This window comes from Numenius arquata, chromosome 6, assembly GCF_964106895.1.
Source record: "Numenius arquata chromosome 6, bNumArq3.hap1.1, whole genome shotgun sequence".
Taxonomy (NCBI): Eukaryota; Metazoa; Chordata; class Aves; order Charadriiformes; family Scolopacidae; genus Numenius; species Numenius arquata.
Genome location: NC_133581.1, coordinates 41,179,688 through 41,193,926, shown reverse-complemented (window position 1 = coordinate 41,193,926; position 14,239 = coordinate 41,179,688). Strand labels below are relative to the sequence as shown.

The window sequence follows — 14,239 nt, the reverse complement described above, 5'->3', positions numbered from 1 at the left end:
GAGATCTTCATTGCCACAGCATCGGCAAAACTCTCCCCAAAGCCCAGCAAAGTCATTACATTTAGTGGCAGCACATGAAGGCCTTTAGCTGTGCTGGCCCCAGTCTGGGTGGGAAGGGAGGACTAGTGGCTGCCCAGCATCTCCTTTGGCACGTTACTTTCCAGCCAGGATAAAGCTACCATCCATTTGGTCAGGTGATAAACCTGCTTCTATTTCTCGCTCAGAAACTCGGAGCATTGACCCTGCCATGCTCTGCCATGGTCCACACAGCCCTGAGACACCATACTCTGGGACCTGCAGTTTCCTGGAGCCTTCTTTCTCATGTGTGTTAATAAAGAGTACGGCTGAAGCCTTCGCTGAGTTTTGCCAGATAGGTGCAGCTCCCCCAATGGGACAGAGTTTGCATATTCTGGGTTAGCAGGCTCAATCTAGACTAAATGGCAGTGGTTTTGATGCCATCTATCCAAAATAAGCTCTGGGCTGCTCCTCACTATGCCCATCACAGCTGGATCTGGACAAGAGGACACTTTCTCCTCTTACCATGTGGTTGCACTGTGGCTGTCTTTATCAATCCGAAATCTTCCCTGAAGTTAACAATACCTGTTGGTGTCAGGAGTGAAAAGAGCCAACTGAAGAGACACAGTGGTCTTTCTGGGACATGATGGCTTAGCTTCCTGCTTGTCCTGTAGTCTCCATTGTGGATAGAGGAGCTACAAAGCCATGTCATTATCTTTGTTTGCTTTACCCTTCCTTCTTCTGCTTTCCTCTGCCTCTTGCCACTGCTTTTGAGTAAAATAGCAACCTCCAGCTCTGTGACAGCTCCCGGTGCTCTCCCTCTTTGAGACTGTCTGATCCTTGGTGCCCTCTTTGATAATAACCATAGTTATGCACAATCTCATAGGCTAACTCCTTTCTCTCCATCATCTATGTCTATCTCTGGAGATGTTGGACTGATATACGTATGATTAGTGAGAGCTGAAAGGGGGTTGTTTAGATGAGGAGGCTTTGCCAGTGTTTAGTTGTTCTGGAGGATAAGACCCAGGAACCCAGAGAGGAGGACGTGCCCCAACATTTCTGGATTCCCAGGGAAGGTGTGAGTTTCATTCTCTGCTTGCCACCCATGTTTTTCCCATACCATGCAGTAGGTCTCTGTCTCTTTGGAAAGAATGGGCTCTTGGGGGACCTGAACTCCCACATCTCTGGGAGGAGAGTGTTGCCTTCATCTTCACTTCCAAGCAAGGAGGTTCCTGCAGCAAGCCTGCTGTGTGGGGTCTAAAAGAAGAACCAGAAATCTGCAATTACTCCTGCCAGTGTTGGTGCCTGTGCTAAGGCTCTTATACTCAGGCCCTTGCACTCACTACACATCGCTCACCCCTTAGCCACTGCTGTGGAGATTTTTAGGCTTCAGAATAAAACTAGAGGCACATCTCCACCTCTTCTGTCTGGGTAGGTTTGTTCTATAATGGGGGGACTGTTGACTGACCAAGAGATCCTTGTTCTAAGAGTGGGTGGGAAGCCTCTAAAAGATAGTGTGGAACTACTGCATAAATGCATCTTCTTGATTCTCTTCACTCCCACTTTTGCCTTTGTTAATGCACAGTTGTGAAAGAAATCTGAAGCACGTGGCAGAGTCACAGACAGTTCTCCCTGCAGCTGTCCATCCATCTCTGCTTCTCTTCCAAGGTCACATGGTGGTTCTAGTTTTGATAGTTCTGTCAGTATACATGATTCGGGTGCTTTATGTTGAATCCTGGCTCTGCTGTGCTGTCGTGGTGTGTTGGCAGCCAGAACTCTGAATCCCTTCACTCTTCTGCGGTTACGTTCTCGCCCTTACCGTAAGGCTATCGTGTTCATATCCTGTGTTTGCTTGTGTTGTTTAGAGAAAGCAAGACAAAGAACAGCTGTTACATGAGCAGGCACTCTCTGGGGTTAATGCTCAGAACTCCAAACTCTCTACCCCTCCGTGCTGCAGGATAGTACAAAACCTGGTTTTCCAGTGCTTTTCAGATAAATATCTAATCCAGTTCCATCTGCTGACTCAGCTCACTCTGAAGGACGGTTATGCTCAGCACAGATGGAAGGTGTTTTCTGTCGCTTGATTCAAGCGCAGAAATGCTTCTAGGCGACTTGGAAATGGCTGGGTAGATTTTACCAAGCTACCCCGCCAACTCTGCTTCTGGTATGGGAACAAGTGGAGGAAACTTCAGCCCAGACATCCCAGGGAGGGCCTCAACGCTGGGATTTAGCATGACTGTGCCTCCTCCACCTTACTTGCACATGCAGTGTCTGCCCTCCCAGGGGAGCCTCAGATGGTGGTATGTCAGGCTGTCACTCCAGGCAGTGGAAGGACAGGACAAGTGGGAAGGAAGCTAAGGGAGAGAAACCTCGTGTCGGGCAGAATGCAGGCAGTAGACACACACACCCTGCTTCCAGCATGCTTTATGGGCATCTGATTTTTTAAATTGAGTGGCTGAGGGATGATGCTGGAGGGTGAAGGGCACTGGCATGTTGGAGACTGCTGCAGCTCACTGTCTCCCTCCCCCACTTGGTGGGAAGTGTGAGTCTGTTCACCTGGAGCCTACTTCGCTCCTGAGCCTCACCCCAACCTTCTGACAACCGGCGTAATGTTGACAGAGTGATACTGTGCTCAGGTAAAACAAATATACCTTCCTGTAGGAGCAGGAACCTGCAGGCACCAGCATCCGGGGTCCTCTGGCCAACTCCTCGCTCGGTCCTAGCACTGGGAAAAGAAAGGACTGCATGCACCCCACACTCCTCTAGGAGCCGGACTCTTTCCTGAGCTCGGCTCTCACGCTGGGATTCATTGGTATTCATGTCTCCGCTCTAGGACCTGCGTGCTGTCTCCCAGTCTCTCTCATCTATACCCTGTTGCTCTTGGTATTTCAATATGCTGCTTTCAATGCCTTTCTGCCCACCCAGATGCTTTTCCAGGCGGGGGCGGACCCAGTCTGACTCTGCTGAGCTCTCTCCAGTTCATTTAAGTTACACAGTTCCGTCTGTGTAATATAGTCACTTGAATGTATCTGTCTTTTCTTTCCTCTCCCTGAGCCAGAAGCCTCAATCTGCCAACAAATGGGATAATTTTTCAGCTGGTGTTTGGCAACTGTAATTTTTCTCCCTGCCCAACCAATGCTTTGTTTTAGCAAATGGAAAAGTTAGTGATTTGACTTCTGCATAGGAGGATATGCCTCAAAGGAAACAGGTTCCCTGTAGCATCAGGAGCCCAGCTCTGCAATAGCACTGGCCAGATTTACTGACTGTTACTGGAATGATTAGTGGAATGATTGTTTGTTGTTAACAGCCCATCTGTAGTGTTTAAACTTCATCGGGGAGCAGAATTTCACAGGCATTATCTGGCTGGAGGACAGCCTCATATGGTCCACAGAGGGGCTGTGAAATCCCAGAGGAAATTAAATACAACAGGGGGCCTTCCTGTTATGTTGATCCAACTGATCTTTTTTTTCTCTGATAGAAATCAGCAGCTGGGTTGATGTTCTCTGGGGCATCAGAGTGCCTATTGCTGCTGGCAGAGAACATGAGAAAGTGTCTGTCACCAAGGACAGGTGCCGAAGACCGTGATTTTCTGCCACACTTGCATTTTGTCATCACAGGGACTTCTTGCCATGTGCTCTGCTCGCCTCGTTGTCACAGTGAGATGATGCTGGGAAGCTGAAGATAGATGCCCACAGAGGACGGGGGAGATGTGAGAATATAGAAGAGTTTCATGAGTGTTTGTGGCATAGATAGGCAGAGAAGATGTATAGCGCTGTGGACCTTTCTGTCTTAATTCAAGGTGTTTTTATCAAACTGATGCAGGCAAGGGATAGGAACTGCTTTTTCCCATCCAAAAAGGGCTGTTGCTGAGGTTTGGCATTCAGAGCAGGGGAAGGCTCTCAGATCCTTCTTGGAGTTGACACTAACGCTCTCTCCCTCTTTGTCTTATCTTTCCTCAGCATTTCTCAGAGAACCTGGATCACTTCTCCGACAACATGGAGGATTTCTCCAACGACCTCTTCAGCAGTTTCTTCGATGATCCAGTACTGGCTGAGAAGAACCCGCTGCTGGACATGGACCTGGATCCACCCACTCCAGGCATCCAGGCAGAGCACAGCTACTCCCTCAGTGGAGACTCTGCTCCCCAGAGCCCCCTCGTGCCTGTCAAGACTGAAGATAACGTTAACGGTGAGCATGAAACGTGCACACTGCACAGCTTCGGGCACATCTGTTAGCAGAGATTCTGGGCTGGCTTCCATATATAAGGACAAACTGGCTATTCCCTGGGCTTGCGCATGGCTAATCCAGGGAAGAATTTGATCTGCCACTGTCAAATACAGCCCACATTTTTTCCTTCAGTTTGTGCTCTGACAGTCACATTGCTCCTTTGCTGGGCTAACTGTTATTTACGAAAATGATAATTGGTTGTGGTTCCCTGTGCCGCCAGCTTCTGGCAAGCAATAGGCAATGTCTCTTTAGGACCCTGCAAACCTGGGTGTGGATGCCCTGGATCCAGGTCTGTTTTGGCATCAGGCAACAGGGTTTTGGCTTGAATATAGGAAGCATGAGTCTCTGGCTGCAACCAGTGCTGGTACATGTGGAAAGCTAAGTGGCTGCTTTACCAGCAGATCTTTTAGCAGCAGACAGAGAGGAACAGTCATTTAAAAACCTATTTTTAAAACAATTCATTTCAGGATAATTTATGATGGCTGGATATTTTTAGAGCCATCCTTGCAGAGAGTCCTGTAATTTGTGGGACTGTGTGGGTGTCCCAACAGCTGATGGACACCAGGCTGCCTGAAAAAGCAGTGGCACAGGCTCAGTATACACAGAAGAAAGCCATTCCTTTGAGCAAGAGTGAGACCTGGGACAGAGGCTTCCCTCTCATGGCCAGGAATGATCCCGGCTCCCTGGTACAAATGCCAAGGCAGAAGGAGAGGAGCTGGCCTCCGCTGCCTCTTTGGTCCCTACAAAGGGCACAGCCATTAGTGCCGTGTTCCCTAGGGGCCACTCAGAGAGATGCTGGGAGACAGGCTCGCGGCAGGCCAAGCAAGCTGTGCCTTAGTATCAAGAAAGCTTTCCATTTACATTTCTTTTTCCTTAGCTTTCAACCCCAGTACAGTCTTGGAGGGCACTCAGCCCAGGCAACTGGGCGACTAACTTAAAACAAACCAGCATGAGCACATAGATACGCCTTTATTTTGCCCCTGCAAATGAATAGGAGGAGATGAGGCTTGGGAATGAGAGAAGCAAAAAGCATGAGTTTGTAGAAATCAGTGAAATGAAATCTGCCCGCACAAAGCTACCTCAGGGACTCCTCTCTGAGACACTTGACACCACTTCTGTTCCTCTCCTCTGTGTCTGGGCATGCCCCTGCTTCAGCTGCAGTGTCTCCAAGGCAAGACCTCCTTCTGAACGGAGAGTGACACTGATCCTTGGGCAGAGGCCAGCACAGAGTGTATGGCGCATGACACAGGAAAGCTTGAGATGGATCTGACACTTGCTCTCTGAGGGTACAGATCAGCTCTATACAGGGAGTAAGGCCTAGCATTAATGTGGCAGGTATAGGGGTATCTATGCTCCCAGTCCTGCAGTGGGATAATTCAACCCATCTTTCCAGGGCTATCTTGGCTCGTAATTGGATGTGAGTCATATTCTAGTGTAGCCCTGAGTCAGGTCCAGTATTTGTAACACTGTGCAGTCCTTTTGGCACAGCTCCATCCAGTCTCAGTCCTTTTAGACATTCACTTCAAATTAATTACCTAGGAATGGCTTTTCTTTAACATTAAGCAAGCTCTGCTTGGTCTGCAGAGCTCCTCAGGAATGCCTGGGCGCTGTCTAGGCTTGGAGCTGGCTGAGGCTTGCTATTTATCAGCTTTCTCCCAGCTTTTCTACAGACCTCCAGAACACTTCAAAATTCTGCCCCTTCCCACATGGATCCCACTAACACGGGTCAGCTAGGGCAAGCCGCTGGGTGCATTGTGACCCTGCTCGCCAGTGGAGTCTGCTTTCCAGATGGTTTGCGCATATGGACTGGCTGCTTCAGTTCTCAGTACCAGCCCTCGGTTCCGCAGGGTGTGATTTGATGCCAGGAGCAGGGGGAGCCGGGGCTGTGCAGAGCAGTGGGTGCTGGACCAACCTCGGGCTAGTGCCCGCACTCCTGTACAGGTCCTGCTTCCTCACTGCTCGTTGCCTTACCTCCTCAACCCAGGGTAGCTATGGATATCTCTCAGCTGTACTTCTTCCCATTATGCACAGAGTATCTGGAGCAAAGGATGAGCTTCCTGGCATGCCTCAGCCAGCAACCTACAGTGAAATCTGCAGTGGTTACAGACTGGCCATACCTCTGAAACATCTTCTCAGGCAGCAGAACATAGAGGTGTCCACACAAAATGCCTTCTCCTCAATAAGGCCAAAATGCCTTATTGACCCTCTGATGGCTTATGTGTTTCTGATTCTGTAACCCAATCGCTCCCCAGATAAATCTCTGATGGTGGGAAAGAGAGCAGGGTCAGAATGTAGACAGGAAATGGGAGGACAGCACATACTTATTTGGGTGTCTGCTCCTTAGGCTGTCTGGACTGACAGCACTGGGGGCTGCTCTCTCACTGAGTCAAGTCTGACGGGAGAGCCCTTGGTGGTCTGCTCTCCCTTGTCTGCTTCAGCAGCAGCCCTCCCAAACAGACGATGCCCCACCTCTCTGAGAAAAAGAGAAATGCAGAGCTTTGCAATAGAAAGGGAGGATAAGGAAGATGAGGCTGGAAATCACAGTCAGGGAACTTTATATTAGCCAGTAAGCAAAACCTTCCCATAGTGGGCATAGTGAAACTGTAGAAGAGATTTAATGGGGGAAGCTGTGGACTCTTCATCACTTTTCAGGGGAGTAAGATAAGCCAGACAACCATCTGTCAGGACCAACAGGGGTTTAGTTGAACTTGCCTAGAGCAGTGGGATAGACTGGAAAACCTCTCAACGTTCTTCATCTCTGTGACAGCCTGTGATCAGGCAGAAGAGTTCAATCCAAGTTTTCTGGCTGCAAACACTTGTGGCTGTGTAACACCTTGCTTCCTTCTGTCACAAAGGGCTTGTCTGCATACCAGGGTTAACTGGGACTTCACTACCAGCTGTCCTTAGCAGGACAGAGAAAATGCAGCTCAGTCTGTGTTTGCTCAGCAGCCTCTCCGTTGTCACAGTTGTGCAGGGTACCCCTGCCTGAGATGCTGCCTGATGACATTGGCCCCGCTGCATTGTGGGAAGCTCCAGGAAGCGATCCATCGGCAGGGAGAGCAGCACTCAGCTGATACGCATACGGAGCAGCCACAGGAACTCCTGTCTGTGCTTGAAGATGTCCAGTCACACAGGGAGTTGGAAGGAATGATCCTCTGCTAGAGACACCTATCTAGTCAGTAAATTAAGAGGTGCTAGACCAAAGACAGGAAGACAACATATTCCACTGGCAAGGGCAACACTGTGTTAACTGATAGAATTCTTGCCCAATCTTTAACACCACCATTTCCATGAAAAAGCTAGAGGCAGGATTCTGCCCTGTGCTCTCACGGGAACAACAGAGCCTGAGTCGGGCAACGATCATGTTAAGCTACCTTTAAGTTTAGTTCAGATGGCAGCTCCCACATGAACAGCTGCTTGCTTTTACTTTTCTTTGTGCAAGGCTTTTCTGGAGCCGAGAAGGACCTTTCTCCCCCTCTTCTCTTGCCAGGACATCTTCTAGACTGAGACCTGCACTGCAAAGCTGCTCTGGGCAGCAGACAGCTAGGCCTGTGAGCGCTGTATGCAGAGAGCAGTGCAGAGGGGTTGGGGAGTGAGCCCAGCTGAGGCCTCATGTTGAGCCAACTGGGGCACTATCTGGTGACACACTTAGCAATAGTCTGTCCTGTGTCAAGACAAATGCATTTCTGGTCGTCAGATAAAAAGGGGAAAGGATGAGGATTAGGCAGGAGGATGCAGGCTCCAGGCCAGCTAGGAGTAGCTTTTTGGCAGGCTGAAGTGTTTGAAGAACAATGAGGGGACCAAAACTTCAGAGCAGAGCCCAGGCAGCTCTCCTGCCTAGCCTTTTTTTTCCCCCCATCTGAGCTGCAGCTTATCCACCACTGCCTGAATCCCAGCTCCCGGGATCTCTGCTTCCAGTGACAAGGCAGGCTCATGACACAGGCGTGCACGGGACAGAGCAGGCAGGGGGGTGAGGGGAGCATACTCACACAGCTCCATTCACTTCTCTTCAGACACTTGCTTTCCCTCTCTGCTGCTGTGGTCCCTGCCAGCAATGGCAGTGGGGCATGGCTGTAGGCAGCAGTCCCCCAGAGCAGCCTGGGATGGAGGAGGGAGCCTCAGAGGTGAGACTGAGGGGAGCAGCCATGGGAGCAGCATCACAAGCAGGTGCCACATTGGGCTTCCTTCCACAGAAATGGACCTTGCTCCTCTCCTGTCATGCAACAAAGCTCTGGCACAACTTGGCACAACGCTGGCAGAAGGCCAAAGCAGCACGTATAGCCGCCTGTCAGCCTTTCACTGTCATCGTGCTTGCCCTCTCACCAGCTCACTAGCACAGAGATGGTGCTATTCTTGGTAACACACCTGGCAGCTCTGTGATGCTGGCCATTCTGCCTAAGAGGCAACAGCCCAGCATCTCCCCTCTCACTGAGCTCTAAATATAAATAAGCTCCAGAGGACAAGACTGAGACATCACTGGGGGAAGAAAGCCTGCAGCTGTCCTCCAGCGCTTGGGCTGCACAGTCAGAGCAGAGACACAATCCCTCTAGCTCTGTCCTGTCTGCTCCCCACACGCTGGGGGTTCATTCCCTTTTGTACTCTGTGTTGTGGGCCTGCACATGCTTGTGTGGTGACAGTGCTAAACTTGGAAAGGCAGCCTCCCTAGACGGGGGGAAGCTGTCTGCGTGGATTTATATTTTTTTTTCTTGTCCTGTTCTTGGTGGATTTTGACTCTCATGTTGTGCATATTTCAGAGCTGGAGAACGGAGTGTGGTCGCTGGGGCCCAAGCTCTGCTCCATCATGGTGAAACAGGAACAGAACCTGGCTCTAGACCTGCCTGAGTCCCAGCTAGCTGCCAGCTCCATACCAGTGCTGAACCTCAACCCTCTGCAGAGACTGCCAGTCCCCGAGGAGGTGAGCCCATTTAAGATCCATCATGAACTCGGGCTCTCACACAGCAACATCCCTGGTGATGTGGACCCAGCCATGTGACTGCAGGGTTCTGCTAGGTGATTTAGCTGCTGGGCAGACAGAGGAAGGTGATACAAAGCGCAAATATTGCATTATTTGTCATTCCCCTCTTGAAACGGCAGTCAGAGCAGCAGCATGCCTGATTCTAGCTAGAACTGTGTTCTTGATTCCTACAGTGAAGCTACAAGACGGGTTATTCTTCCAAGGGAAACGATGGAAGGAGGGTTTTCTCCAGCACAGGAGGCTTTACAGTCTTGGTTAAATACAAGTGTGTTTCCTTGGCACAAAACCCAAAGAATTTTAAGCTTGCATGGGCTAGAGCCCAGTCCCCTCCGATCTGCCAGTATTTCTATAGCCACTCTTGGTTTATTTTCATATTTTGGACAACAGCATCAATTAATGTGATGCCAGTGACCCCACTATTCCTGAGTACAGACCCCTGCCCTGGCACTGTCTTTTTATGGCCTTGGGCTTATCATATGGCTTCTCACTTTCTCAGCTGCTCACTGGAAGTGGAGGTCCCACTTACAGGTCCTACTGGCATTTCCCTATGAAGCAGCAGGAACTATTATTTCTAAGAAATAAGGGGCCATGACTTTTGGTCATATCTAAGTTCTTAAGAGGTCTCTTTGTCTGAAGGAGGCTCACTTATGCTACTGGTACATGGGTGTAAGCTGGGGGCTCAGTTTGGCTCGCCTTGAGTCCAGCCATGTTGGATGGGAAGGTCTCACCAGTCTCATGCAGACCTTTGGTATCTTGTAGCAGCTCAGTAGATAACAGTAGAGCATCTCTGGGGTTTGCTTCCTTTTTCCACTCCTGCTGAGCATCTTCCTATTTAAACGACCATCCAAAGCAAATGGGTACTTCCAGCCAAAACCGTGCACAAACTTCCTCCATTATTTACACAGCCTGAACTTGCTGTGCCCTCGAAGCTCTGCTGTGTGTGCTCAACAGCCATACCATGGTGCTCTCTCAGCTGTGTTTACAGTCTGGAGGAGTCTGCAATGTGTCTGTTTAGTGTAAAAACTCCCCCAGCCTATGGTGGGCTGGGGGCTGGTGAGCCAGGGGACTGAGGGGCAGCATAGCCCAGATGGGAATAAATCTACTTTTTATTTAACTCTCAGTCCCCTCCAATTGGAAACAGCTGCTCAACAGCCCTGGTGCAAATCATGTGAGCAGGACAGGGGGTTTGTTCTGGTTCTGTTTCTGTACAACTTCTATGCTCCCATTTCTAATGAAGGCAGATCAAAGAGAGACTTCCCATGGTAATGCAGAGGTTGGTTTAAATTGCACTGTCTGGGTCTAGCAGGGGAAGAATCACCAAAGATAAAAGCCATCTCCCTTTTGGAGGTACTCAGTGCACTGCTTGGCAGCATATCCATCTGCCACTGCCTCTTCCTCTGCAAATATGTGTTCGCAATCTATGTGCCCAGCAACATAGACTTCAGGGGGCTTACGTTTGGACTCCTGGTTTCTGTTATGTGTGGTGAGAGGATGCCTTGGGGCAGAACGGTGAGGTGGGGCAGTACGGAGAGCAGGGGAGCAGTGGCTATTAGCAGAACTGGTGGGAGCCCTCTGGGCAGGGTAGGAGGCAGCGCGCAAGAGCTCTTTCTGCTTCTTTTCCACAGACTCCCATAGAAATGACTCCAGCACCTGTGATCAAAGCTGAACCTAAAGAGGTGAACCAGTTTCTAAATGTACCTGCAGGTAAGAAGATAGTATTTGCTGGTCAACTTACATCCTTTTATATTATTCAGATAGAGATTGTTGCTATACGGGGAGGAAAGACAACACCTGAGAGCAGAGCCATGTGTACAAGGTAGCACTGGGGCACAGACCATTAGAGGAGTGAGTGCTGCACTGTTCCAACTCAGATCAGTGTCTGAACCAACAGCCATGCACAGAATTGTTCAGACAGGGAGTCCCAGGCAAAACAGGCTACTTCAGAGCTGGAAATATGCAATAGTGCCTTTAAAATCCTCAGAGGGACTGTAGTGTTATCCAAAAACAACCATTTGAAAGTCAGGAAATTCAGGATCCAGTTTAATTTGAAAGAAACCCAAGCATCTGAAAATCTGCCGATGTACAAATGAAAGCACTATAGGAACTCCCACCACCCCAGAGAGACATTCCTGAGGCATATTCCCACCTCCATTAAGGCCCCCAGGGCTCTCCAGTACAAAGTGGGGACAGTTTTCAAGTGCTTGGCAACCGAGTGACTGGAGTCTCTCTGGATCAAGTGTGCTGGCAAATGTGTGAGCCCTGTGGTGCTTTTGGAAGAGCTCTTCTCTTACAGAGCTTCCTGTACTTGTGAACAGGGTATGGAGCAAAACATCACGGGCTTTGTATTCTGTTTTGGTTGACACCAGAGTACCTTACTGCTTTGTAAATACCTTTGGTGTCTTGGCAAACCCCTGCCAGCTCCCTGCAGATCCTAGTTTAGCACATTTGAGGGCAGTTTCCTCTCTATCTTGGGCAGTGCTCAGTCCAGCCTTGTTCTCAGACCCACACTGTCTTGTGAAACTCACCACCCTCTCCTTTCAGTCCTGTGTTAATGGCAGTGCCTTTTCCTGTTGCTACTCAGAGCCCTATGCCTGTACCAACAGGCTGACATCAGAGCCATTGACTTGATCTCCTTATTTCTCAGTAGATGACCTGGTGCAGATGCCTCCAACTCCACCCAGCAGCCATGGAAGTGACAGCGATGGATCTCAGAGCCCCCGGTCCCTGCCTCCCTCCAGCCCAGCCCGACCTGCTGCTCGCTCTTCAGCTGCCATCTCCTCCTCACCTCTCCTCACAGCACCACATGTAAGGATGCAGCAGGATGTCACTGGGACACAGGACTCTTTGGTACTCAGAGGGGTTTGGAGGCTTTCCAAGGTTCATATGGGGAGTCTTACCCTTGTTAAGGTCTCCAAGGTGAAATGCTCTGACAAGGCAATGTGATGTCCTAGTACAGCAGTGTGAGGACAGGATGGTGCTCACAGGACTGAGCAGAGGCACAATGAGTCTTGACCAATGCCTACTAGCAGCTACCTTGTTTTAGCAAGTGCTGTCTTTCACCCCATACTTTGGGAAGTGGCCTATGTGCTGGAGGACTTTCTGAGGAGGTTAATGGAAGAGAAAGGAATAACTGAGAATTCCCATAACCAGACTGTGTTTTAAGCATTGCCCAAAAGTTCTTTGGCGGAGTCCTGCAGTGCAAGCGTATAGCCAGCCTCACCATGAAGGAGCAGATGCCCTGCCAAGTAAAAGAGCAAGGCAGCTGCTGAGCTGTGCCCCCAGGATCAGGTTGAGAGCCAGAAAGAGCACTGCCCTGTACTTATTTGTACTGAGCCCCTAGCTGCTCACTGGGAAAGAACTCCTTGCTGATGCTGGCTTCTGCTCTCTGTGTGTTTCAGAAGTTACAAGGGACCTCTGGCCCGCTGCTCTTGACTGAAGAGGAGAAACGCACCTTGATTGCCGAGGGCTACCCCATTCCTACCAAGCTGCCCCTCACCAAAGCAGAGGAGAAAGCACTGAAGAGGGTCAGGAGGAAAATCAAGAACAAGGTGACTGCAAAAAATGTAACCATGCAGTTCCCATGATTCCATCACATCCTCAGCTGGCCAGTGCTATAGTTACCCTCAGCCTCCTCAGCTGCAGTGCAGCTCAGAAAAGGTGGGATCCTGCCTTTGGTACACTGGTACGAGCCTCCCAGCCCACAGAAATGGTGCCAAGGGGCATCTCTGCATGCATGCTGTCCGTGCAGCTGTATTTGGGAAGTGTGGCTTCCAGTCCAGATCCTGCTTATGTGTGCCCTGGAATGGGGCCCATAAGCTAAGGCATCATGGATCAGACAAACCAGCCTGGCCAGGCTTTGCTGTGGGGTCAGGGAAACAAGAGTCATTGCATGGGGAAGGATGGGTGATGCACAGAGCTCATTAACTAAGCAGAGGCTGTGAGAGTTTAGACTCTGATTAGAAAGCATCCCATGGGAGAAATGACGAGACCCTGAATTAGTCACCCAGTGACTCAGAAGTGGTCGGGGGCAGAATCTGCCCAGATGGCCGTAGCACGTACCCCTGTGAGTCAGAGGACTTCAAAGCAACCCTAAAGATGCTCTCAGCAGCAAGCAGGTCAGGCATACTGCAACAAATGGCTGTGGCCTACAGGCCAAAGAAGGCTGCATTCCTACAGCAACCATCACTCCCAGTTTTGTCCTGGAGATCGGTGGGAACGGCAGACTGGAAAGAGACTTCCCCATTTACCTTTAGGATATTGTGTGTGTAGGGAACAGACAAGATGAGGGAGCCATAAAGAACTGTCTAGAGGCTTATGATACTGACTGGTCTCTGATGGCTGCCCTCCTCACAGATCTCTGCTCAAGAGAGTCGCAGGAAGAAGAAAGAATATGTGGAGTGTCTAGAGAAAAAGTAAGTTTCTTCTTCTCAGTCTTACCTTTGAAAAAGGAGCCCTGTTCATGCACAGCCCCCCTTTCTAGTGCTTTTGTCTCCGAATTGCTCAGGGTACAATTCCTTGCAAGGCTGGCTGCACAGAAGTTTGGTTTGGGACCCTGCCCCTACTCCCCTCCCTCCTAGAAATCCTCTTGCAGGATAAAGATTGCTCTAGAAACCTTGTTTTTCCAACTGCTTAGCTTGGCTGATCCTCTGCAGAACACAGGCCATTTTGGCTGCCAACAAGGTGGGATTTTGGGTAAGAGTCATGTTTCCCCACTAGAAGTTGCTTCTATTTTGTCTGTCCCATAAGCACCAGGCCCTTTGAGGACACTGACCATGGCTTTTCCCCCTCTATTCCCGTGGGGGTGGACACACAAGCATTTGATAGCAAGAAAAACCGTGCACTACAGTTAGTCCCCAAACTCCCTCCGCTCCCACTGTTCCCTGCATGAGCTTTGTTTTTCTCCTTGCAGCCCTGAGGTCCTGCATGTATGGTAGGCATAAGCCTAAGGTGACATAGCACGACACTAACAGGGTAGAAAATAACTCTTAAGGGCCTGATGCTGTGATCCCCTCTGTACTAGAG

At 50.0% G+C, this 14,239-nt stretch overlaps 1 protein-coding gene across 1 annotated transcript in view; it reads left to right on the top strand.

Annotated features, from left to right (window-relative positions):
• Positions 1–14,239, top strand: part of CREB3L1 (cAMP responsive element binding protein 3 like 1) — a 42,739-nt gene that overhangs the window by 19,372 nt on the left and 9,128 nt on the right. Inside the window, exons 2-7 of the mRNA XM_074149378.1 lie at positions 3,975–4,203; positions 8,997–9,157; positions 10,843–10,921; positions 11,862–12,022; positions 12,616–12,765; positions 13,571–13,629. Coding sequence (XP_074005479.1) covers positions 3,975–4,203; positions 8,997–9,157; positions 10,843–10,921; positions 11,862–12,022; positions 12,616–12,765; positions 13,571–13,629 — 839 coding nt within the window. The remainder of the gene's footprint in view (positions 1–3,974; positions 4,204–8,996; positions 9,158–10,842; positions 10,922–11,861; positions 12,023–12,615; positions 12,766–13,570; positions 13,630–14,239) is intronic.